General features: G+C 41.1%; 1 protein-coding gene across 15 annotated transcripts in view; it reads left to right on the top strand.

Annotated features, from left to right (window-relative positions):
* Positions 1-23,259, top strand: part of P4HA3 (prolyl 4-hydroxylase subunit alpha 3) — a 69,420-nt gene that overhangs the window by 28,191 nt on the left and 17,970 nt on the right. For 13 of the 15 annotated variants that reach the window (XR_008537871.2, XR_008537873.2, XR_010147283.1 and 10 more), the window contains 5 exons: positions 2,774-2,923; positions 11,994-12,045; positions 14,751-14,914; positions 15,157-15,333; positions 21,712-21,776. Coding sequence is in view for 7 of the 15 variants with exons in the window: in XM_054661518.2 (XP_054517493.2) it covers positions 2,774-2,923; positions 11,994-12,045; positions 14,751-14,914; positions 15,157-15,333; positions 21,712-21,776 (608 nt within the window). In the remaining 8 variants the exon portion in view is untranslated. Of the gene's footprint in view, positions 1-2,773; positions 2,924-11,993; positions 12,046-14,750; positions 14,915-15,156; positions 15,334-21,711; positions 21,777-22,054; positions 22,185-22,253; positions 22,382-23,259 lie in introns of those variants that run through there. The other 2 variants (XR_008537874.2, XM_054661521.2) reach the window with 2 other exon arrangements.

Genomic DNA, 23,259 nt, shown 5'->3' with positions numbered 1-23,259 from the left:
AGAAAACTTTTCAAATATAAGAAAAGAACATAAAATAATATAACAAGCAATTATATCTATTATTGTAATGAATATATGTTCAAATTTTGCTATGTTTGTTTCATTTTTAAAAATATATATTAGAAAAAAAACATGTTACATACAGCTAAAACCCCACTCATCCTCCTCGCCACCCCCCATCCCTTCTGCTCCACCCTTGCCCAGGTAGCAGCAATCCTGAACCATATAGTATGTGCCCTTTTAAGTCCAGCTTCTTTCATTCAGCACATTGTATCTGTGGAATTCATCCATATTGTATCATTTGTTAGTAGTTTATTTCTTTTTATTGCTGAGTAGTATTCCATTCTAAGAATATACCACAAACTGTTGATCCAGTCTCCTGTTGACAGATTCTTGGATTGCTTCTAGTTTGGGCTACTGTGAATAAAGCTTCTATTAACATCCTTTTATGTCCTTCTATGGACATTTATTCTCATTTCTCTTGGATGAATACCTCGGAGTGGTATCGCCAACTCACAGAATAAGCTTCAATAATTATCAACATGTGGCCAAATTTGTTTCATCTACACTTCCCCGATCCCTTCCTCTATGGATTATGAAATTTCTAGTTTATGAAATTCTTTTTGTTTTCTTAGGGTTTTGCTCTGCCATCCAAGTAAGTGCAGTGACACAATCATGGCTCACTGCAGCCTTGATCAAGTGATCCTCCCACCTGGGGGGGCTCAAGTGATCCTCCCACCTCAGCCTCCCAAAGTGCTGGGATTACAGGCATAAACCACTGCACCCAGCCTATCTTCTGAAATTCTTAATTGTCTAATTCCATCATCGTGCTATTGTGTCTGTTGACTCTTGCTCATGATGGATTATTTCCTGATATAGTTTTCATGTTTGGGAGCTTATTTTCAGCAGGACATTTTCCCCCTAAGAGAATCCATGTGCCCAGAGTTGTGGGAATATCCCTCCAGAGAGTTTTGGGTGTTCTTCTTCCAGAAACTCTGGTGCTCTCACTCGCCTTAGATCCATTTTTATATTTATTTATTGACATAGGAGTTCCTTGACCATATGAATATTGCAGATTCAAACCCTATACTCACCAGAAGTAGAGGCTCAAAATTGAGAATATTCTTACACAGAGCTAGACAGAAACAAACAAATATTCTTGTCTCATTAAGATAGCAAGCAAATTTTTTTCTGGTCTACCTTTTCTCCTAAGGTATAGTTTTTTATAGAATCCAGTTTCATGAGGGTGTCTTAGTTCCAGTTCCTGGGCTTGGGGCAGGTCTAAGGATGGCTCATCTTCTATCCTCATATGGGCATTATAACCCAAGGTTACTGAACACCAAGGTTACTATGATTAACACCCACCCCCATCCTAGGGAACGTCAGCATCTGCTCATAAGCTTATGGTTTGGGCTTTTAGCCCTTTTTTGTTTCTGGTACCTGATATTTTCTGTTTTTTTTTTCTTGAAAATATATAATAAAACGCTTTTTATAGTTTATTCAAAGTGTCCGAATTTGTGTTCGGAAGGATTCCAGTTGTTTCAGTCTACCATATTGCTGGGACTTGAAGTTACTCATGGAAATCTTAATTAAACAAATTAACTTGGCATGAAAAGTTCAGTCATTTTTAGCATTTTTCAGCTCAACGTTTTTACAAATAGGACTTGAGATGCAGAAAAATAAAACAACAGGTTAATGGCAGACTTGAAGGAAAAATGATTTATTATTTAGGCTGCAGAATTGCAATATCTCTAGGATTTTTCCCTGTCAGGAAGTTACACCCTAATTAGATCATTTTGTAAGAGTTCTTCCTAGTCTGTAACTTTACAGTTGCATGTTGTCTCCAATATCAACTTCCAGGAAATTCCACTTGCAGTTCTGGTATTCTAGTTAACTGTAAACTATGAGGAGACAGGAGCTGTGTCTGGTACATGTTGCCATGTTGCCAGCATTCCAGCATTTAATACAGAACAGATCCATTGAGCTTCCATAGCGTTCCCATGTCTACCTTCATTATGGTGTCTAATGCATTGTGTTACAATTATTGGCTTACTCATGTGCCCCGTCTTGATTTAAGCTCTTACAGGACAGGGCCACTAGGCACATAGAAAATACTTAGTAAATATTGAATAAATGAATGAATGAATGAATGAATGTAATCCATTCTTCACATTGCTACCAGCAATATCTGCCTAAAAATATGACATTCAAGACTGTAATTTGCTTAGCCCATGCTGCTGTTTCAAGTTTACTTTTTGTTTCTCTTCACCCTAGCTACAGCCACGATGGACTACTTGAACACATTCTTGCTTTAGATTTCTGTTTCTGCCATTCCCTCATCTTAAAATGCTTTTCTTCCCAGTCTCTGCTCACTGATATCCTTTTCCTTCTTCAAGGAAGGCCTGTCTCAGATGCTACCTCTTGCATGAAGCTTTCTGAGATTCCCAAGTCTCCTCCCTTCCCTGTGCCACCACAGCATAGTATGCATTTTCTTTGGAGCACTCATGATATTCTGTCCCAAATTAGAGTTAATTGAGGTCATGTTCTTTTCTCCTTCAGATTATAAATTCCTCAAGTGCAAGAACCCTTATGTCTCCTCTCCACGTAGTACAATGCGTTGTATATAGTAGATGCTTAATAAATTGAATTAAAATGAATTTGAAATTAAAACCTGCCTTCTTGGATTCCAAAGTCCCTCTTATTCTTTGAATTGTCATTTTCTTTTTCTACCTGTGGAATAAGGCTTTGGTGATGGTACTTGTGTTCTGTGTAGGTGGCCTATGACATGGGGGATTATTACCATGCCATTCCATGGCTGGAGGAGGCTGTCAGTCTCTTCCGAGGATCTTACGGAGAGTGGAAGACAGAGGATGAGGCAAGTCTAGAAGATGCCTTGGATCACTTGGCCTTTGCTTATTTCCGGGTAAGGGAGTAAGTGAAGCTCACTGCTTTTATTATACTAAGTGAAATCCTTTATAGCTGCTTTACAATTTCTAAGTATTTTCATGTCTTCATCTGTTTCATCTTCCCAATAGGACCAAATGTGAGTCAAGCAGGGAAGTTATTTTATCATTTCCATATATCACATGTGAGTAAACTGAGTCTCCAAAAGACTATTAACTTGTCACAAAGCTTATAGACCTAGGATTAGACTGTTAGTCCAGTGCTCTTTCCAATGCATTGACTACTTTACAATCATTATTTCCCATGTAGGAGGCAGTTTGTCACCTGTAGCAGCAGCTGCTTTATTCACAAATAGTTAATGGGTTCATAGTAAATGTAGATCACTCTTTTGTGCTCTCAGCAACTCATAATTCGTCACAGATATTACCCATAATATTGCCATGGACAAAGAAGTTTGATTATGAGCTTTTCCCATCTGCAGTTGAGTCCAACTGTAATGTGACTCCTGTCTGGTTACAGAGCTGGAGTCACTGTTCTGTAGTACCAGCCACAGTGCCTCCTCCAGGTGTTATTTTTCCTTGGCACTGTTGATCTACTTACTCCCTGTTGTGCCTTATATAGAAGTTCATTTCCCTAAATAAAGCAGCTGCCAATAAACAAAACTAACCAATAACTGGGTAAGGTATAGCTTTTGTATAGCTAACCCCATTTCCCACCCGAGTTGTACAGTCTTCAAGGGTAGGCTGCAAAAATCTCCATGGAACCAGTTCCCTAGAGTTTCCAAAACTAGTAAACCATTTCTGCTCCCTACCTTTTTTTTCCTTTCCCCATTTTCTTGAGAAAGGGGAGGAGGATGTGGGTGCTCCAAACCCATGTGTTGCTGCCCAAACAGATTTACTCTCAGTGCAGCAAACAGTCCTGTTCCTTTCATGGAAGTTCCTGGCGAATGGATCTTTGTTGTAAAACTGTGTATGTGTTGGCCGGATGTGGTGGCTCACGCCTGTAATCCCAGCACTTTGGGAGGCTGAGCCGGGCAGATCACCTGAGGTCAGGAGTTCGAGACCAGCCTGACCAACATGGAGAAACCCCATCTCTACTAAAAACAAACAAAACAAAAACAAACAAAATTAACTGGGTGTGGTAGCACATGCCTGTAATCCCAGCTACTCAGGTGGCTGAGGCAGGAGAATCGCTTGAGCCCGAGAGGTGGAAGTTGTGGTGAGCAGAGATCGAGCCATTGCCCTCCAGCCTGGGAAACAAGCGAAACTGCATCTCAAAAAAAAAAAGAAAAGAAAAAAAGAAAAAAAAAAAACTGTGTATGTGCTCTTCCTAACTCTCCTGCTAAATTGCTGTGTGTTAAAGCCAAACAGAGTAACTGTGATGTAAGAAGGGGTGAGAAGTAATTGAGTTTTAATAGAGGAAGGAAATGGAGATTCGACGTGGAAAGACTCAGAGAAGAGAAACTAAAGCAGCTTACCCTGAAAGACGGAGTTTCAAATGTTGTACCCAATTATTGATTAGTTTTGTTTTGTTTCCCTCTAACTCTGATGGCTTGGATTTCTCTTCTACTTGCTTTCCACATCCTGTTTTGTCTGGTGAAATCCTGTTTATCTTACAAGGCACACCTCGAATGTCACCTACTTTGTGAAGTCTTCCTGAGTTCTCCTCACTCCCCAGGCTTTCCTCCTTGGTGGTCTTACAGCATGTTTTTATTCCCCAGTAACAGAACACATAAGGCATTATCTTATAGATGGTTTATGTTCCTCCTCACCCACTAGTAAATTAGAAGTAAATGTCCCTGTGGACCTTTCATTATCATATAAAATTTAATGTATTTTATTTCATTATATATTTTAGTAAAAAAATTTTAATAACTGCTAATAATGAGAGATGGTAGAGCACAGTGGTTAAGCTATGGGCTCTGGAATCAGACAGTCCTGGGTTCAAATGCTGTGAAAACATAGACAACTTATTTAGCTTCCCTGGGCCTCAGTTTTCTTATTTGTAAAAGAGGAATAATGATGCTCACCTCAAGTGGGTTGCTGTGAGGATTGAGTGAGCTAATACAGGCAAAGCCCTTAACAGAATGCATGCGTGGCACATGCTACTTACTGGATAAATGTCAGTTCTTATTACATGATACATACATATATATGTTCTCTTTTCATTTAATGTTGCTTAGTGTACCTATTTCCAAAGAAACTTAACTGAGACACTGAAAGTAACTCTTTGTTCTTTGTAAAATATAATTTTACTTTATTACAAGACTCTCAAGTTTTAGAAATATGTGAAATTGTATTTTGGTTCTTTTCATCTCACGAAGAGTTTGAAAAGCTATGACCTTGAGTTAATATTTGACATTACAAGATATTCATAGATTACTCAAGTATTCCTTGTTAAATGTAGAACAGAGTAATTCATGATATCAAATAATTAGAAACAATGTATTTGTCCAACAGTAGTGGAATGGTTAGGTTCTCTGTGGCCTATCTTCTGGATGGAATAAAATGCAGCCATTAAAAATGCTGTCTGTGAAGACTATGTGATGACATCAAAGTACTCCTGATAACAATGTAAAGTGAAACAATCAGGATGTGAAGTGTATAAAAATATGCTTATAACTATGTAAAAACTATATATTATCCAAAGTACTTCAGTCCCTGGATTTTGGTGTAGTAATTTTTTTCTATTTCTCATATGTTTCATAATGTGCTTATTATTGCTTTTATCATTAGAAGTGAATTGTTAATATGCTAAAGTAAAGTGATTGGAATGAAATACATTTCTATCAGTTAATCATCATTTGGCAGCACCCAGAAGAGGACTGCTAGATACCCATCCGGGATTCTGTTCCCCAGATTTGTCTGGAAAGCCCTATTTCCTTTTGACTATGTTGAGCCCAAGGTTGAATGGCTGCAGGGAGAGTTAATTCCTGTGCACTGGGCAATGTTTCCATTTTAGTTCTTTCTTTGCTTCCCTCCACTAACTTTGTGGACTCCAGGAAGAACTGAATCTGGAGAACAAATTATGTTTTTACTAGGGTTTTTATAGTTCCACATTGGGTTAAATATATTTAACTTCAGTTATATTATTAAATATAACAAACAACAACACCCCGCAATTACGTGGTTTTGCACGCTTTAAGATTTGAGGGCATGGGGGGAGGAGCCAAGATGGCCGAATAGGAACAGCTCCGGTCTACAGCTCCCAGCGTGAGTGACACAAAAGACGGGTGATTTCTGCATTTCCAACTGAGCTTTGAAGAGAGTAGTGGTTCTTCCAGCATGCAGCTTGAGATCTGAGAACAGGCAGACTGCCTCCTCAAGTGGGTCCCTTACCCCCGAGTAGCCTAACTAGGAGGCACCCCCCAGTAGGGGCAGACTGACACCTCACATGGCAGGGTACTCCTCTGAGACAAACTTCCAGAGGAATGATCGATCAGGCAGCAGCATCTGCAGTTCACCAATATCTGCTGTTCTGCAGCCACTGCTGCTGATACCCAGGCAAACAGGGTCTGGAGTGGACCTCTAGCAAACTCCAACAGACCTGCAGCTGAGGGTCCTGTCTGTTAGAAGGAAAACTAACAAACAGAAAGGACATCCACACCAAAAACCCACCTGTACATCACCATCATCAAAGACCAAAGGTAGATAAAACCACAAAGATGGGGAAAAAACAGAGCAGAAAAACTGGAAACTCTAAAAATCGAGTGCCTTTCCTCCTCCAAAGGAACAGAGCTCCTCACCAGCAATGGAACAAAGCTGGATGGAGAATGACTTTGATGAGTTGAGAGAAGAAGGCTTCAGACGATCAAACTACTCTGAGCTACAGGAGGAAATTCGAACCAATGGCAAAGAAGTTAAAAGCTTTGAAAAAAAATTAGACGAATGGATAACTAGAATAACCAACGCAGAGAAGTCCTTAAAGGACCTGATGGAGCTGAAAACCAAGGCACGAGAGCTACATGATGAATGCAGAAGCCTCAGTAGCTGATGCAATCAACTGGAAGAAAGGGTATCAGTGATGGAAGACGAAATGAATGAAACGAAGCGAGGAGAGAAGTTTAGAGAAAAAAGAGTAAAAAGAAACGAACAAAGCATCCAAGAAATATGGGACTATGTGAAAAGACCAAATCTACGTCTGATTGGTGTACTTGAAAGTGACGGGGAGAATGGAACCAAGTTGGAAAACACTCTGCAGGATATTATCCAGGAGAACTTCCCCAATCTAGCAAGGCAGGCCAACATTCAAATTCAGGAAATACACAGAATGCCACAAAGATACTCCTCGAGAAGAGCAACTCCAAGACACATAATTGTCAGATTCACCAAAGTTGAAATGAAGGAAAAAATGTTAAGGGCAGCCAGAGAGAAAGGTTGGGTTACCCACAAAGGGAAGCCCATCAGACTAACAGCTGATCTCTCGGCAGAAACTCTACAAGCCAGAAGAGAGTGGGGACCAATATTCAACATTCTTAAAGAAAAGAATTTTCAACCCAGAATCTCATATCCAGCCAAACTAAGCTTCATAAGTGAAGGAGAAATAAAATCCTTTACAGACAAGCAAATGCTGAGAGATTTTGTCACCACCAGGCCTGCCCTACAAGAGCTCCTGAAGGAAGCACTAAACATGGAAAGGAACAACCGGTACCAGCCACTGCAAAAACATGTCAAATTGTAAAGACCGTCGAGGCTATGAAGAAACTGCATCAACTAACGAGCAAAATAACCAGCTAATATCATAATGACAGGATCACATTCACACATAACAATATTAACCTTAAATGTAAATGGGCTAAATTCTCCAATTAAAAGACACAGACTGGCAAATTGGATAAAGAGTCATGACCCATCAGTGTGCTGTATTCAGGAAACTCATCTCATGTGCAGAGACACACATAGGCTCAAAATAAAGGGATGGAGGAAAATCTACCAAGCAAATGGAAAACAAAAAAAGGCAAGGGTTGCAATCCTAGTCTCGGATAAAACAGACTTTAAACCAACAAAGATCAAAAGAGACAAAGAAGGCCATTACATAATGGTAAAGGGATCAATTCAACAAGAAGAGCTAACTATCCTAAATATATATGCACCCAATACAGGAGCACCCAGATTCATAAAGCAAGTCCTTAGTGACCTACAAAGAGACTTAGACTCCCACACAATAATAATGGGAGACTTTAACACCCCACTGTCAACATTAGACAGATCAATGAGACAGAAAGTTAACAAGGATACACAGGAATTGAACTCAGCTGTGCACCAAGTGGACCTAATAGACATCTACAGAACTCTGCACCCCAAATCAACAGAATATACATTCTTTTCAGCACCACACCATACCTACTCCAAAATTGACCACATAGTTGGAAGTAAAGCACTCCTCAGCAAATGTAAAAGAACAGAAATTATAACAAACTGTCTCTCAGACCACAGTGCAATCAAACTAGAACTCAGGATTAAGAAACTCACTCAAAACCGCTCAACTACATGGAAACTGAACAACCTGCTCCTGAATGACTACTGGGTAAATAATGAAATGAAGGCAGAAATAAAGATGTTCTTTGAAACCAACGAGAACAAAGACACAACATACCAGAATCTCTGGGACAGCTTCAAAGCAGTGTGTAGAGGGAAATGTATAGCACTAAATGCCCACAAGAGAAAGCAGGAAAGATCTAAAATTGACACCCTAACATCACAATTAAAAGAACTAGAGAAGCAAGAGCAAACACATTCAAAAGCTAGCAGAAGGCAAGAAATAACTAAGATCAGAGCAGAATTGAAGGAAATAGAGACACAAAAACCCCTTCAAAAAAATTAATGAATCCAGGAGCTGGTTTTTTGAAAAGATCAACAAAATTGATAGACTGCTAGCAAGACTAATAAGAAAAGAGAGAAGAATAAAATAGACACAATAAAAAATGATAAAGGGGATATCACCACTGATCTCACAGAAATACAAACTACCATCAGAGAATACTATAAACACCTCTATGCAAATAAACTATCAAATCTAGAGGAAATGGATAAATTCCTTGACACATACATCCTCCCAAGACTAAACCAGGAAGAAGCTGAATCTCTGAATAGACCAATAACAGGCTCTGAAATTGAGGCAATAATCAATAGCTTACCAACCAAAAAAAGTCCAGGACCAGATGGATTCACAGCCGAATTCTACCAGAGGTACAAAGAGGAGCTGGTACCATTCCTTCTGAAACTATTCCAATCAATAGAAAAAGAGGGAATCCTCCCTAACTCATTTTATGAGGCCAGCATCATCCTGATACCAAAGCCTGGCAGAGACACAACCAAAAAAGAGAATTTTAGACCAATATCCTTGATGAACATTGATGCAAAAATCCTCAATAAAATACTGGCAAACCGAATCCAGCAGCACATCAAAAAGCTTATCCACCATGATCAAGTGGGCTTCATCCCTGGGATGCAAGGCTGGTTCAACATATGCAAATCAATAAATGTAATCCAACATATAAAAAGAACCAAAGACAAAAACCACATGATTATCTCAATAGATGCAGAAAAGTCCTTTGACAAAATTCAACAACCCTTCATGCTAAAAACTCTCAATAAATTAGGTATTGATGGACGTATCTCAAAATAATAAGAGCTGTCTATGACAAATCCACAGCCAATATCATACTGAATGGGCAAAAACTGGAAGCATTCCCTTTGAAAACGGGTACAAGACAGGGATGCCCTCTCTCACCACTCCTATTCAACATAGTGTTGGAAGTTCTGGCTAGGGCAATCAGGCAGGAGAAGGAAATAAAGGGTATTCAATTAGGAAAAGAGGAAGTCAAATTGTCCCTGTTTGCAGATGACATGATTGTATATCTAGAAAACCCCATCGTCTCAGCCCAAAATCTCCTCAAGCTGATAAGCAACTTCAGCAAAGTCTCAGGATACAAAATCAATGTACAGAAATCACAAGCATTCTTACACACCAATAACAGACAAACAGAGAGCCAAATCATGAGTGAACTCCCATTCACAATTGCTTCAAAGAGAATAAAATACCTAGGAATCCAACTTACAAGGGATGCGAAGGACCTCTTCAAGGAGAACTACAAACCACTGCTCAATGAAATAAAAGAGGATACAAACAAATGGAAGAACATTCCATGCTCATGGGTAGGAAGAATCAATATCGTGAAAATGGCCATACTGCCCAAAGTAATTTATAGATTCAATGCCATCTGCATCAAGCTACCAATGACTTTCTTCACAGAATTGGAAAAAACTACTTTAAAATTCATATGGAATCAAAAAAGAGCCCGCATCGCCAAGTCAATCCTAAGCCAAAAGAACAAAGCTGGAGGCATCACACTACCTGACTTCAAACTATACTACAAGGCTACGGTAACCAAAACAGCCTGTTACTGGTACCAAAACAGAGATATAGACCAATGGAACAGAACAGAGCCCTCAGAAATAATGCCGCATATCTACAACTATCTGATCTTTCACAAACCTGACTAAAGCAATGGGGAAATGATTCCCTATTTAATAAATGGTGCTGGGAAAACTGGCTAGCCATATGTAGAAAGCTGAAACTGGATCCCTTCCTTACACCTTATACAAAAATTAATTCAAGATGGATTAAAGACTTAAATGTTAGACCTAAAACCATAAAAACCCTAGAAGAAAACCTAGGCAATGCCATTCAGGACATAGGTATGGGCAAGGACTTAATGTCTAAAACACCAAAAGCAATGGCAACAAAAGCCAAAATTGACAAATGGGATCTAATTAAACTAAAGAGCTTCTGCACAGCAAAAGAAACTACCATCAGAGTGAACAGGCAACCTACAAAATGGGAGAAAATTTTTGCAACCTACTCATTTGACAAAGGGCTAATATCCAGAATCTACAATGAACTCAAACAAATTTACAAGGAAAAGACAAACAACCCCATCAAAAAGTGGGCAAAGGATATGAACAGACACTTCTCAAAAGAAGACATTTATGCAGCCAAAAACACATGAAAAAATGCTCATCATCACTGGCCATCAGAGAAATGCAAATCAAAACCACAATGAGATACCATCTCACACCAGTTAGAATGGCGATCATTAAAAAGTCAGGAAACAACAGGTGCTGGAGAGGATGTGGAGAAATAGGAACACTTTTACACTGTTGGTGGGACTGTAAACTAGTTCAACCATTGTGGAAGACAGTGTGGCGATTCCTCAAGGATCTAGAACTAGAAATACCATTTGACCCAGCAATCCCATTACTGGGTATACACCCAAAGGATTATAAATCATGCTGCTATAAAGACACATGCACATGTATGTTTATAGCAGCACTATTCACAATAGCAAAGACTTGGAACCAACCTAAATGTCCAACAACAATAGACTGGATTAATAAAATATGGCACATACACCAGGGAATACTATGCAGCCATAAAAAATGATGAGTTCATATCCTTTGTAGGGACATGGATGAAACTGGAAACCATCATTCTCAGAAAAATATCTCAAGGACAAAAAACCAAACACCCCATGTTCTCACTCATAGGTGGGAATTGAACAATGAGAACACATGGACACAGGAAGGGGAACATCACACACCGGGGACTGTTGTGGGGTGGGGGGAGGGGGGAGGGATAGCTTTAGGAGATATACCTAATGCTAAATGACGAGTTAATGGGTGCAGCACACCAACATGGCACATGTATACATATGTAACAAACCTGCACAATGTGCACATGTACCCTAAAACTTAAAGTATAATAATAATAAAATTAAAAAAAAAAAACAATTCAACAGAAAACAAAAAAAGATTTGAGGGCACTTTAAGAAGGTTTATTTTCATTTATTTTCCTACCTTGCCTGGTAAGGGTGGTCATAAGTCATTAGTAAATGAGGAGACTGGTGAGACCTGATTTGCAGTGAGGCCACAGATCCTCTGCATTTCTGGTCTGCTGTTCCTTTCAGTGAGCCTTATTATCTACTTATGGTAAGAATATTTTATCTTTTTTTTTTTTAATTTAATGGTTTGTTCAGAAGAGATATCCTCAGTGAAGTTAATGCTTTCTTTTCTTTTTTTTTTTAACAGGCAGGAAATGTTTCGTGTGCCCTCAGCCTCTCTCGGGAGTTTCTTCTCTACAGTACGTAATGGATAAAAGATAAGCCAGCCACAGGTCTGACTTATGGGGAACTCCCTTCTGCTCCTGGCCTTTAATTCCTGCAAGAGAAATACAGCTATCTATCTTTATTATCTTTTTTTTTTTTTGAGATGGCATCTCACTCTGTCACCCAGGCTGGAGTGCAGTGGCGCGATCTCTGCTCACTGCAACCTCTGCCTCCTGGGTTCAAGTGATTCTCCTGCCTCAGCCTCCCGAGTAGCTGGGATTACAGGCGCACGCCACCACACCTGGCTAATTTTTGTATTCTTAGTAGAGACTGGGTTTCACCACGTTGGCCAGGCTGGTCTCAAACTCCTAACCTCAAGTGGTCCCCCAACCTCGGGCTCCCAATGTGCTAGGATTACAGGCATGAGCCACTGTGCCTGGCCCTATCTTTATTATCTTAATTTCATAATCCAGGTCACATTTCAAATTTTGGTGAAATCTTACATGCTGTTCAATGCATCAGGGGGAAATTTTTAAGTTAGTTGGAAAATGCTGAGAAGATATCAACCTGTTCCTTCCTTCTTCCAACCAATCAATGATATATTAGTGTTGCTTCAATGGGAAAAAGTCCAGGAGTGGGAGCCAGTTTCTTCAGAGACATTTTAAAGACCCAGATTTTGGAAGCAGACCCAAGAATGAATGAAATCAGTGTCCACTATGATGAAATCAGTGTGCACTGTGTACGCAAGAAGGAAAGTGACTCAGCAGGATTGCTCACTTCAGCTGCTCACAGGGAGATATCAGTTTTTCCCCTTAAATCAGGTCTCACTCTGTGATGCATGCATCCTGCCCAGCCAGTAGGTCACAGAATTCAGCATCACCCCGCTTCAGGGAGTCTCTTGCTGACAATAAAATGAGTTAAACAGGAGGGAGATGCTTCCTAACTCAGGTATCTGCTTGGAAATGTTTGCCTCAAAGTTATATGTATGTATTTGCTTAACATTTTAGTGGTAGATGGCTTCCTAGGTTTTTCTTTAATACAGTATTTATTTGTTTTGTTTTGCTTTTGCTTTTAGGGGTGTGGTTTTTTTGTTTGTTGGTTGGTTTTGTTTTTTGAGACAGAGTCTCATTCTGTCACCCAGGCTGGAGTGCAATGGCATAATCTTGGCTCACTATAGCCTCTGCTTCCCAGGTTCAAGTGATTCTTGTTCCTCAGCTCCCAAGTAGCTGGGATTACAGCCATGTGCCACCATGCCCAGCTAATTTTTATATTTTTAGCAGAGATGGGGTTCTGCCATGTTGGCCAGGCTGGTCTCAAACTCCTGGCCTCAAGTGTTCCACCTGCCTCAGCCTCCCAAAATGCTGGGATTACAGGCATGAGTATTTAGTATTTAGATACTAAAATGAGATACAAAATCACTATTTTGTTTTAATATTTATAAAGTATTTCATGTAGGACTTTATAATTGCATGTATATAAAACTTTTTAATGAATCCATTTAGTAACATTATTCCCTTCTGATAATTTAGCAAACAATAGGATAAGGAAGTAGCTGTGTATCTACAAACACATGAGTAATTAGTGGTACAAACAAAATTATAATCCAACCCTTCTTTATTTCTTTGCACTTGATCTATTAAAATCTTTGCTATCCACTCAAATTGTGTGCTTTTATGGGTGGATAATAGAACATGGCAAGTTGAGATTCCCAGTTTTATTTCCGGCTTTGCAATATTTTCACTGGAGTTTGGGCTTATAATTTCCATTCTCTAAAACTTCACTTCTTCTCTTGTTAAAACAGAATGGTAATTTCTGCCCCTTCCTTTCCTCCTTTGCCAGGGTGATGGTTGTGGTTAGAAGCACACTGGGCTCCTCAGAGAAAGATGCTTTGGGAGCATTAGAACAATTCAGCACCTCCTTCTGAGATGCATTGAGAGTCATGCAAAGAGGCCAGCAGGCCACGGGTAGCTCTGCCAATGCATGGGGCATCTTGCAGCCAAAGTGGGTACAAACAGGTGGGCACAAACAAGACACAAGATTTATTGGGTTTCCCAAGGGCCCTGTGGGAATCCAGTCTAGAGCCAAAGTCTAGAGTCCCTCTGCGCCATACTTCTTTGCTCTGGGTCTAGGCCAGTTAGGAGATTTGAAAGATCTAGTGGAGCCAAGAATGAATTAGCTTCCAATTCTCTGGGGAAGAATAGGTTGGGTCCTTTTGCAATAGGCTTTGGCTTTCTGGACTTCTCTTTCATTGCACTTATCATATTTTGTTGTAAGTGATAATTTAATGTCCTTTTTCTCCATTAGACTCTAAACTCTGAGAGGTCAGCCTGTAGCACAGTATCTGGTACATAGTAGATGTTCACTGAAGATTTACTGAATGGATGGGTGAAAGAATGAATGAATGAATGAGGCTTCATCTTCCCCATATATACCATCACAGTATCCCAGAGCAGCCATCTTCATGATCCCTTGGCCTAAGAGTTTTAAGTTCCACTTTGCTTCCCAAAACCCTTTGCACCTTCAGATCTACCAGGATCAAGTCAGTCTTTTAAAAAAAATACCAGGTAGTCTTCTGGGAGTGAGGGCCTTGCATCCTCCTGTGTGTTGACATGAGGAGTTATTCAGGAGATCCAGTTGCCCATCCTGTGCAGCAGTGAAGCTGGAGGAAACCTTGGTGGCACTCCCTGGGGCCAGTATTTGTTAATCCCTATTTTATATTCCCTGCTCTGATTTCTTCCAGGCCCAGATAATAAGAGGATGGCCAGGAATGTCTTGAAATATGAAAGGCTCTTGGCAGAGAGCCCCAACCACGTCGTAGCTGAGGCTGTCATCCAGAGGCCCAATATACCCCACCTGCAGACCAGAGACACCTACGAGGGGCTATGTCAGACCCTGGGTTCCCAGGTAGGATTCCTCAGGGAAAGAGAAAGGGGAAGAGGCCTGGCTAGAGTTTGAGAAGCTAGAATTGGGATAACATGAGGGGATAGAGCTGATGCATTAAAAACAATAAAGCTCACTTGGGCAGCATCAGAGTGACCACATTCTGTATCTCTTGCATTCCAATTTTTTTATGCCATAGTTCCCCTAAGTTGAGTTTTGCTCCTAGACCCTTCTTCTCTTATGCTCATCCTATTCTTTCCTTCCAGCCCACTCTCTACCAGATCCCTAGCCTCTACTGTTCCTATGAGACCAATTCCAACGCCTACCTGCTGCTCCAGCCCATCCGGAAGGAGGTCATCCACCTGGAGCCCTACATTGCTCTCTACCATGACTTCGTCAGTGACTCAGAGGCTCAGAAAATTAGAGAACTTGCAGAACCATGGGTGAGTGTCCTGAGAACCCGCCAAGAATTTCTCTTTCATCTTCACATGCCTGGAGTTCAGGAGTGTAAGAATAGGCGACCTGAACAACTAGACACCTCAAAGAGCCAAGGAGTTCAGAATGCCAACCATTCCATAAAACTAGTCCATGGTGGAAAAAAATCACAATAGTGCTTGCCTCTGGAGGGAAAGGATTAACTGGATGATGTGCAAGAGGATTCTCTGGGGTATTGAAAATGTGCTCTCAATATCTTGTTAGGGACATGGTACATGTGGCTGTATGCATTTGTCAAAACTCACCAAATGGTCCACTTGAGACCTGTGTATATCATTGTATGTAAGTTTAACCTAAAAAAAGACAAATAAAAAAGAACACTTCAAAAGTGTCAACCATTCTATGTAATTGGTAGAGGTGGGGAAAAGGGTGAAATGACAGCGGCAAGGAGTAAAATCCTAGCACAAATTTACAGAGTTAGAGTAGAAAGCTAAACTTCATTATTTTGTTAAAAAGGAAACCGAGGCCCAGAGAGGGGAAGGGACTTGTTAAGCTCATACATGTAGCTAGAGCCACAGCTAGAACTTAGAGGTACAGTAGTCCCCCTTATTTGCAATTTTACTTTCTGTGGTTTCAGTTATTCTCAGTGTAGTACAATAAGATATTTTGAGAGAGAGAGGTCATTTTCCCATAATTTTATTACAGTATATTATTATTATTATATTTTATTGTTAATCTCTGTGCCTCATTTATGAATTATAAATTATAACATATAATTATAAATTAAACTTTGTAATTCAGTTACAATCATTATTATAATTTCGTTATAAAAAGAACCAAAGGAGGCCAGAATGATCAGGGCTAGCGGGCCCAACGAAGGTGCAGGGCTTCAACTGAGTCTCCAAAGATGGGCAGAATGTGGCGAGAGAGAGAAGTGAGTGAGTGTGCTTTGGGAAAGGGACAGTGACTAGGAAGCAGATATTCAACACAAGCCACTGAGGCATCTGTCTTCAGTTCCCATGGGGGAGCCACTACCATGTGAGCCCAGGGCTGATTCCTGGGAGAGCCACAAACCAGACAGGCATCAGCAGCCCCAGAGAGATGCTTCTAGGGGAAGGAAGTGTGCCAAGGTCTGTGCATGCCAAATGGACGACACAGCCATGAATGATTAAATAGACATCTCTGGGTGGGTTACTTCTCCCATTACCATGGCAACAGGGCTGTTTTAAGGAAAAATTTAGTTATAATGTAATTATGATTATAATTAAATTACAATCATGATTAAATTAAATTATAATCATGATTAGATTAAATTTTGATTAAGGCCATCCCACTGTCTTCACTTGGAGACCCAGCCTGACAGAGCAGCCTCTGTATGGGACATTGCCAGTCTCATGGAAGAGGAAAAAGACAAATGGCAAACATGAGCTGGTTCATAAAGCTTCTGCATGGAAGTGCCAGATGTTACTTCCACCCATGTTTCACTGGTCAGAGCAAAGCATGTGGCCACTACTGCAGTTAACAGCAAGGTTCTAATTCTTCCACAGGGAAAGTACTGCAAGTCACCAAGCCAAGCTGGATGTCAATGGGAAGAGGACATTTAATCCTCCCCCTAGGAAGTGTGCTAAATATTAAAAAGAAAAAATGCACCTCTATAAGCATGTTGCCTCTTTAAAGATATTGTCTCAGAATTATTTCTGTCAAGCCAGACATTGTGCCCTTAACATGTGCAGTTCATCCAGGCAGCCATTAGTCATTCATCAACAGAATAGAGCCCACTGTGTGCCAGACACTGGCCTGGGTGCTGGGCTTTTACAGTGAGATGAAGTATTGGTTCTTTCCTCTTGGAAACTTAGTGCACAATGGAGAAAAACAAATATTTACACTACACTATGATACATGCTATCATAGAGGTGTGGGCAGAGAGTTGTGCTATGCACATAAAAAAGCAAGGCTTCCTCTAAAGAAAAGGCAATTGGGTGAAGAAGAGATGGGGAAGGGAGGAAGAATCAGGGAAGGCTTCACTGTGGAGGTGACATCTATCAGAGAAAGAAGGTGGCAAAGGGTATTCCAGAAAGACAAAACAGTATGTGCAAGGGCCTGATATGTGGTATGTTCAGAGACTGGGCAGAAGCTTGGTGGCTGAAGTGTGCAAGGGATGGGGGCGAGAGGTGATAGGAGATGAAGCTAGATGTGAGACACCATTAGCAGATGCTATAAATGCCATGCCGGGGAGTTTGGATTTTATCCTGTAGGCAGCAGGAGAGCTGTTGGACAGTTTTAATGGGAGAGTTGCATGATCATGTCTGATTTTTAAGGAAGACTGTAACAGCAGACATGGATTGGAGGGAGAAGAGGGGCAATCATCATTTCATCTAAAAGCCCCTCCAGGAAAGTCTAGAATCTTTGCACAGAAGCTTTTTTGAGGTAATTAAGCCCCATTGGTGAATTGGAGCAAACAGGTTCAGCTTTGCAGTGAGCCAGCAGTAGTAGCTTTTGGCCAGCAGCTGCTTTTTCCTTAGAACAGCCCTGTTGCCATGGTAACGGGAGAAGTGACCCACCCAGAGACGTTGATTTAAATGTTCATGGCCATGTCGTCCATTTAGCATGCACAGATCTTGGCACACTTCCTTCCCCTAGACGTGTCTCTCTGGGGCTGCTGATGCCTGTCTGGTCTGTGGCTCTCCCAGGAATCAGCCCTGGACTGACATGGTAGTGGCTTCCCCATGGGAACTGAAGACAGATGCCTCAGTGGCTTGTGTTGAATATCTCTGCTTCCTAGTCACTGTCCCTTTCCCAAAGCACACTCACTCATCACTTCTCTCTCTCACCACATCCTGCCCATCTTTGAAGACTCAGTTGAAGCCCTGCACCTTCGTTGGGCCCGCTAGCCCCGATCATTCTGGCCTCCTTTGGTTCTTTTTCAGAGCACTTTTTGGAGCCATATACAATTACCTATTCCTCCTCTGAACTCTAAGCTTTTTCTCACTGGTTGTTTGGTACTTAATTTTTAAATGTATTCTGCCATTTATGTGTTGTTTGACATCACTGACAGTTTCCTGGGTCAGCATCCTGTCTCCCCAGTCAGACTGTAAACTAGCAGGCATCATCTTTCTGCAAATGCCTTGCCCCATGTTCTTCCCATTGCTGCCAGAGTAAATCTTTAAAAGGTCAGGTCTGACCACTCAAGCCCTTGCTGAAACTCTTCGTTGGGTCACTTTTGCCCTTGAGTGCTTACAAGTCTCCATGGCCTGGCTGCTGCCAACCCCTTCTATCACATCTCCCCCGGCACTTGACGCTCCAGCTGCACACTCTTCTGTCTGCCTGGAACGAACTGCCCTTGTCTTCTCACCTGTATGATTCCAGTGTGTCTTGTGGACATCCTGGAAAGACTCCCTGTCCCTCATAAGAATGGGCTATGTGCTCCTCTCTCTATTGCCATGGCATTCTATACTTGCCTATTATGGCCCCATTAGATGTCTTAGGGGCAGGGACATTGTCTGGATTAACATATTGTTTTTCCAGTGCCTAGCACAGTGCTTAGCACAGAGAACAACCAATAAATCTTTGTTCCAAAAAACGAGTGACTGGTAGGTAGACAATTAATGATTGTTACAGGAAATAAATATAAGGTGGCTCCTTAATCTGGGATGGGGGAGATTCCTTAGGTTTTTTGTTTGTTTGTTTGTTTGTTTGTTTTTAAACCATTGATTTTGCCCTAAAAGAACAGAAGGGAGCATCTCTCTTCTATGAGTTTCTCCTCTACAAATGGCTCAGGACAGGACACCAGGGACAATGGATGGAGGCAACATCAATCCCCTTCTGATTTCCTGCTTCCTAAGATTGTAGAGCCACATGATGAGAGGAACTCGCAAGCACATGTTGTTCATATGCTGCATTTTATTTTATTTTTTATTTTTTTGTCCCAAACTTTTATTATTATTATTATTATTATTATTATTATTATTATACTTTAAGTTTTAGGGTACATGTGCACATTGTGCAGGTTAGTTACATATGTATACATGTGCCATGCTGGTGCGCTGCACCCACTAACTCGTCATCTAGCATTAGGTATATCTCCCAATGCTATCCCTCCCACCTCCCCCGACCCCACAACAGTCCCCAGAGTGTGATGTTCCCCTTCCTGTGTCCATGTGATCTCATTGTTCAATTCCCACCTATGAGTGAGAATATGTGGTGTTTGGTTTTTTGTTCTTGTGATAGCTTACTGAGAATGATGATTTCCAATTTCATCCATGTCCCTACAAAGGATATGAACTCATCATTTTTTATGGCTGCATAGTATTCCATGGTGTATATGTGCCACATTTTCTTAATCCAGTCTATCATTGTTGGACATTTAGGTTGGTTCCAAGTCTTTGCTATTGTGAATAATGCCGCAATAAACATACGTGTGCATGTGTCTTTATAGCAGCATGATTTGTAGTCCTTTGGGTATATACCCAGTAATGGGATGGCTGGGTCAAATGGTATTTCTAGTTCTAGATCCCTGAGGAATTGCCACACTGACTTCCACAATGGTTGAACTAGTTTACAGTCCCACCAACAGTGTAAAAGTGTTCCTATTTCTCCACATCCTCTCCAGCACCTGTAGTTTCCTGACTTTTTAATGATTGCCATTCTAACTGGTGTGAGATGGTATCTCATTGTGGTTTTGATTTGCATTTCTCTGATGGCCAGTGATGGTGAGCATTTTTTCATGTGTTTTTTGGCTGCATAAATGTCTTCTTTTGAGAAGTGTCTGTTCATGTCCTTCGCCCACTTTTTGATGGGGTTGTTTTTTTCTTGTAAATTTGTTTGAGTTCATTGTAGATTCTGGATATTAGCCCTTTGTCAGATGAGTAGGTTGCGAAAATTTTCTCCCATTTTGTAGGTTGCCTGTTCACTCTGATGGTAGTTTCTTTTGCTGTGCAGAATTTAGATGGGGAAACAGGCCCAAGGAAAGGAAGAGGCTTTTCCAAGACTGTCTATCTGGTTTAGCAGGAGGGACAATGACATTATGGAAGCTTCAGAGAAGGGAAAGAGCTTCTGTCTGTGTAGCTCATTGCCCCAGGCACTGCTCTGCCTGCCTGTGAAGCACCAGAGCTGGGTCTGAGCCCTGTGAGTGCCTTTAAGGGCAGTGCCCTGTTTCATTCATTTGTTTATTTAACCAGTACTAAGCACCTACTCCACCACCAGGTGTTGAATGGACCCTGGGGATACAGCACTGAAAAAAGGCCAAGTCCTTGCCCTCATGAGCTGACATTCTGATGACAGAGGCAGAAGTAGACATGTTTACCCTCATATAAATAAATAATATTTCTCTTTCTGTCCCTGGATTTTGCAATTAGGAGACACTTTATTTAAAAATAATTTAGGCCCAGTATGGTGGCTCATTCCTGTAATCCCAGCACTTTGGGAGGCCGAGGTGGGAGGATCCCTTGAGACCAGAAGTTCAAGACCAGCCTGGGCAACAAAACAAGACCCCGTATCTACAAAAACATTTTTTTTTTAATTAGCCAGGTTTGGTGGCATGTGCCTATGGTCCCAGCTATTTGGGAGGCTGAGGTGGGAGGATTGCTTGAGTCTAGGAGTTGGAGGCTGTAGTGAGCTATGATCGTACTAGTGCACTCCAGCCTGGGCAACAGAGCAAGATCCTGTCTCTAAAGATAATAATAATAATAATTTAAATGCTATACCTAGACATTCAGAACAAAAGAGAGGCATTTAGTTAAACTAGTGTTATCAAAACTGTTGTTGTCTTTTCATAATCAAGGCAGTTGCAGCTATGAAAATCTCACAAGTATCCTCAACATCTGTAACTATTATATATCAATTTTTTAAAAAAGTAGTGGTAGCAAAAACAGACTCTGATTCTCTGTAAGGAAAGGCTTTCATTAGAATATTCAAAAGGAGCAGGCTGCCTCTGAGTGTAGAGAGTTTCCTGTTGCTTGAGGTGTTCATTTAATTCGACAAACACTTACGAAGTGCTTACCATAGGTCAGGCCCTGTGCCTGACCCTGGGAAACAAAGACGAATGAGAAATAGCCCCTGTTCTTACCTAACTCACAGTCTTGCAGATACAAAAGGGATTCAAATAACAGTTAAATTCAACTCAGCAAACTTTTATTGAGTGCTTACTGTCGACTAGACACAGTGTTAAAGGTTATTTTCAACTCTACGATCTTTGGTCACTTATGATCTTTTATTTTCAGGATTGATAGCTGTCACTAAATTAGTCCCACATGCAAAATGTCCTCTAATTAAGGAGGAACTGGCATCTGTTATGTTGATGCTTAAGAGAGAAATATGTCTGTGGAAGTGACAAAACTTTCCTTTTGCATCATAACCACTTGGACTTTGTCTTACGTTCTTCCCACCAGCTACAGAGGTCAGTGGTGGCATCAGGGGAGAAGCAGTTACAAGTGGAGTACCGCATCAGCAAAAGGTAAGAAGGGCCCTTCCTTGGTCATACCTGCTGCCCACCCTCGGGCCGTAGCATAGCTGACTGCCAGTCAGCAACAGCCATTCAGGGACCGCCAGAGGTGGAGAATCCCTAGTTCACGTTTATAGCTGTACATTCTTTTTAAGAGGGTGAAGTTTCCACTCCCCTTTCCCAGGTTGTTAGATCATCTGAGGGTTTAACTAGAAGGCCATTCGAGAGAGACTTGGAAGAGCTCCCTGCCGTAAACCAAAAAATATGTCTATAGTTGTTCTCCTAAACAGGATTGCTTTTCCAGAAGATACAGTCCTGTCCACATTTGTAATTTAACTTTACAAGATTCAATTCCCACCTCCTGACTCATATTGAAAGCATGACTTGCCAACAATGAGACCAGAAGGACAAATAGACTCTCTGGCCCTGATGGCTTCTGTAGAGGAGCAGATTCAGCTGTGAGAGCCCACCTTTATCCCACCCCTCCAGCCCTGCCCACCCCCCACTGCAGCCCTTTACTTACATCCACCAAAGACATGTGAGACAGTGACGTCAGCATCCTTGGGGAGAGGCCAGACCTCAGGATGGCGATCAGTTTGTGCTGTCTGAGAAGGGAGGTGAGTGATGAAAGCTGTGATTCAGAATCCTTTGGCTTAACTTACTTGGTCTGGTACATTAAGGGCCTTTCATATTAGTAGTTATTCTCTAACCTATGGAAGGTCCCTATGACCTCAGCCTCATTGCTTTTTCTAACCTTTCTGATATTCTAGTGTCAGAGAGAAAATTCAGCCTTGGGTTAATTGCTTCCAGGGGAGCAGGTGGTATTTTCTTCCCTTTTCCGAACAAGAAACTACTTTCTTTCTCCACTTGCATCACTCTTCCACTCTTTGACTTTTGGTTCTGTCCTCACAACTTCGCTGGAGCTGGTCTCCCAAAGGTCACCAGGGAACTTCTAATTGCCAAATCATTTTCCTGCTCATACACCTTCACTGAGTACCCATTATCCATAAAGTCCAGATTCCATATCACAGTGTTTTCAGTTTTCTACGTCATGCCCTGAGCCTGCTTCTCCAGCTGTATCTCCCGTTACTTCTTCCTATCTCCTTATTCATAATTTATTGCCACACCTCCATGTCTGTGCTTATGCTGTTTCTTCAGGCTGGAATACTCCTACATCTTTTCCATCTATTGAAATTTTATGCACTCTTCAAAATTTGGCTTAAATGTCACTATCTTACCTGAGTGCCCCACTGGAATGAACTTCTCCTTCCTCTGTGCTTCCCAGCACTTTAAAGTCTGTTTCTCAATTTTTCACTGTACCTTACTTTGTTCTTAGTTATATTTGTGTTTGTCCTTTCCCCCATAATCCATGAGCTCTTAGAAGGCAATAGCTCTGTCTTGGGGATCTCTGTAACCTAAGAGCATGTGGCATAGCACTCTGCTTGCACTCTATTTGAAAGAATGAACACACTAATCCATCAAAAGCAAAGAGCAA

This window comes from Pan troglodytes, chromosome 9 (assembly GCF_028858775.2).
Source record: "Pan troglodytes isolate AG18354 chromosome 9, NHGRI_mPanTro3-v2.0_pri, whole genome shotgun sequence".
NCBI classification, from domain to species: domain Eukaryota; kingdom Metazoa; phylum Chordata; class Mammalia; order Primates; family Hominidae; genus Pan; species Pan troglodytes.
Note: the sequence above shows the minus strand (reverse complement) of the source record. Positions and strands in the feature narration are given on the sequence as shown.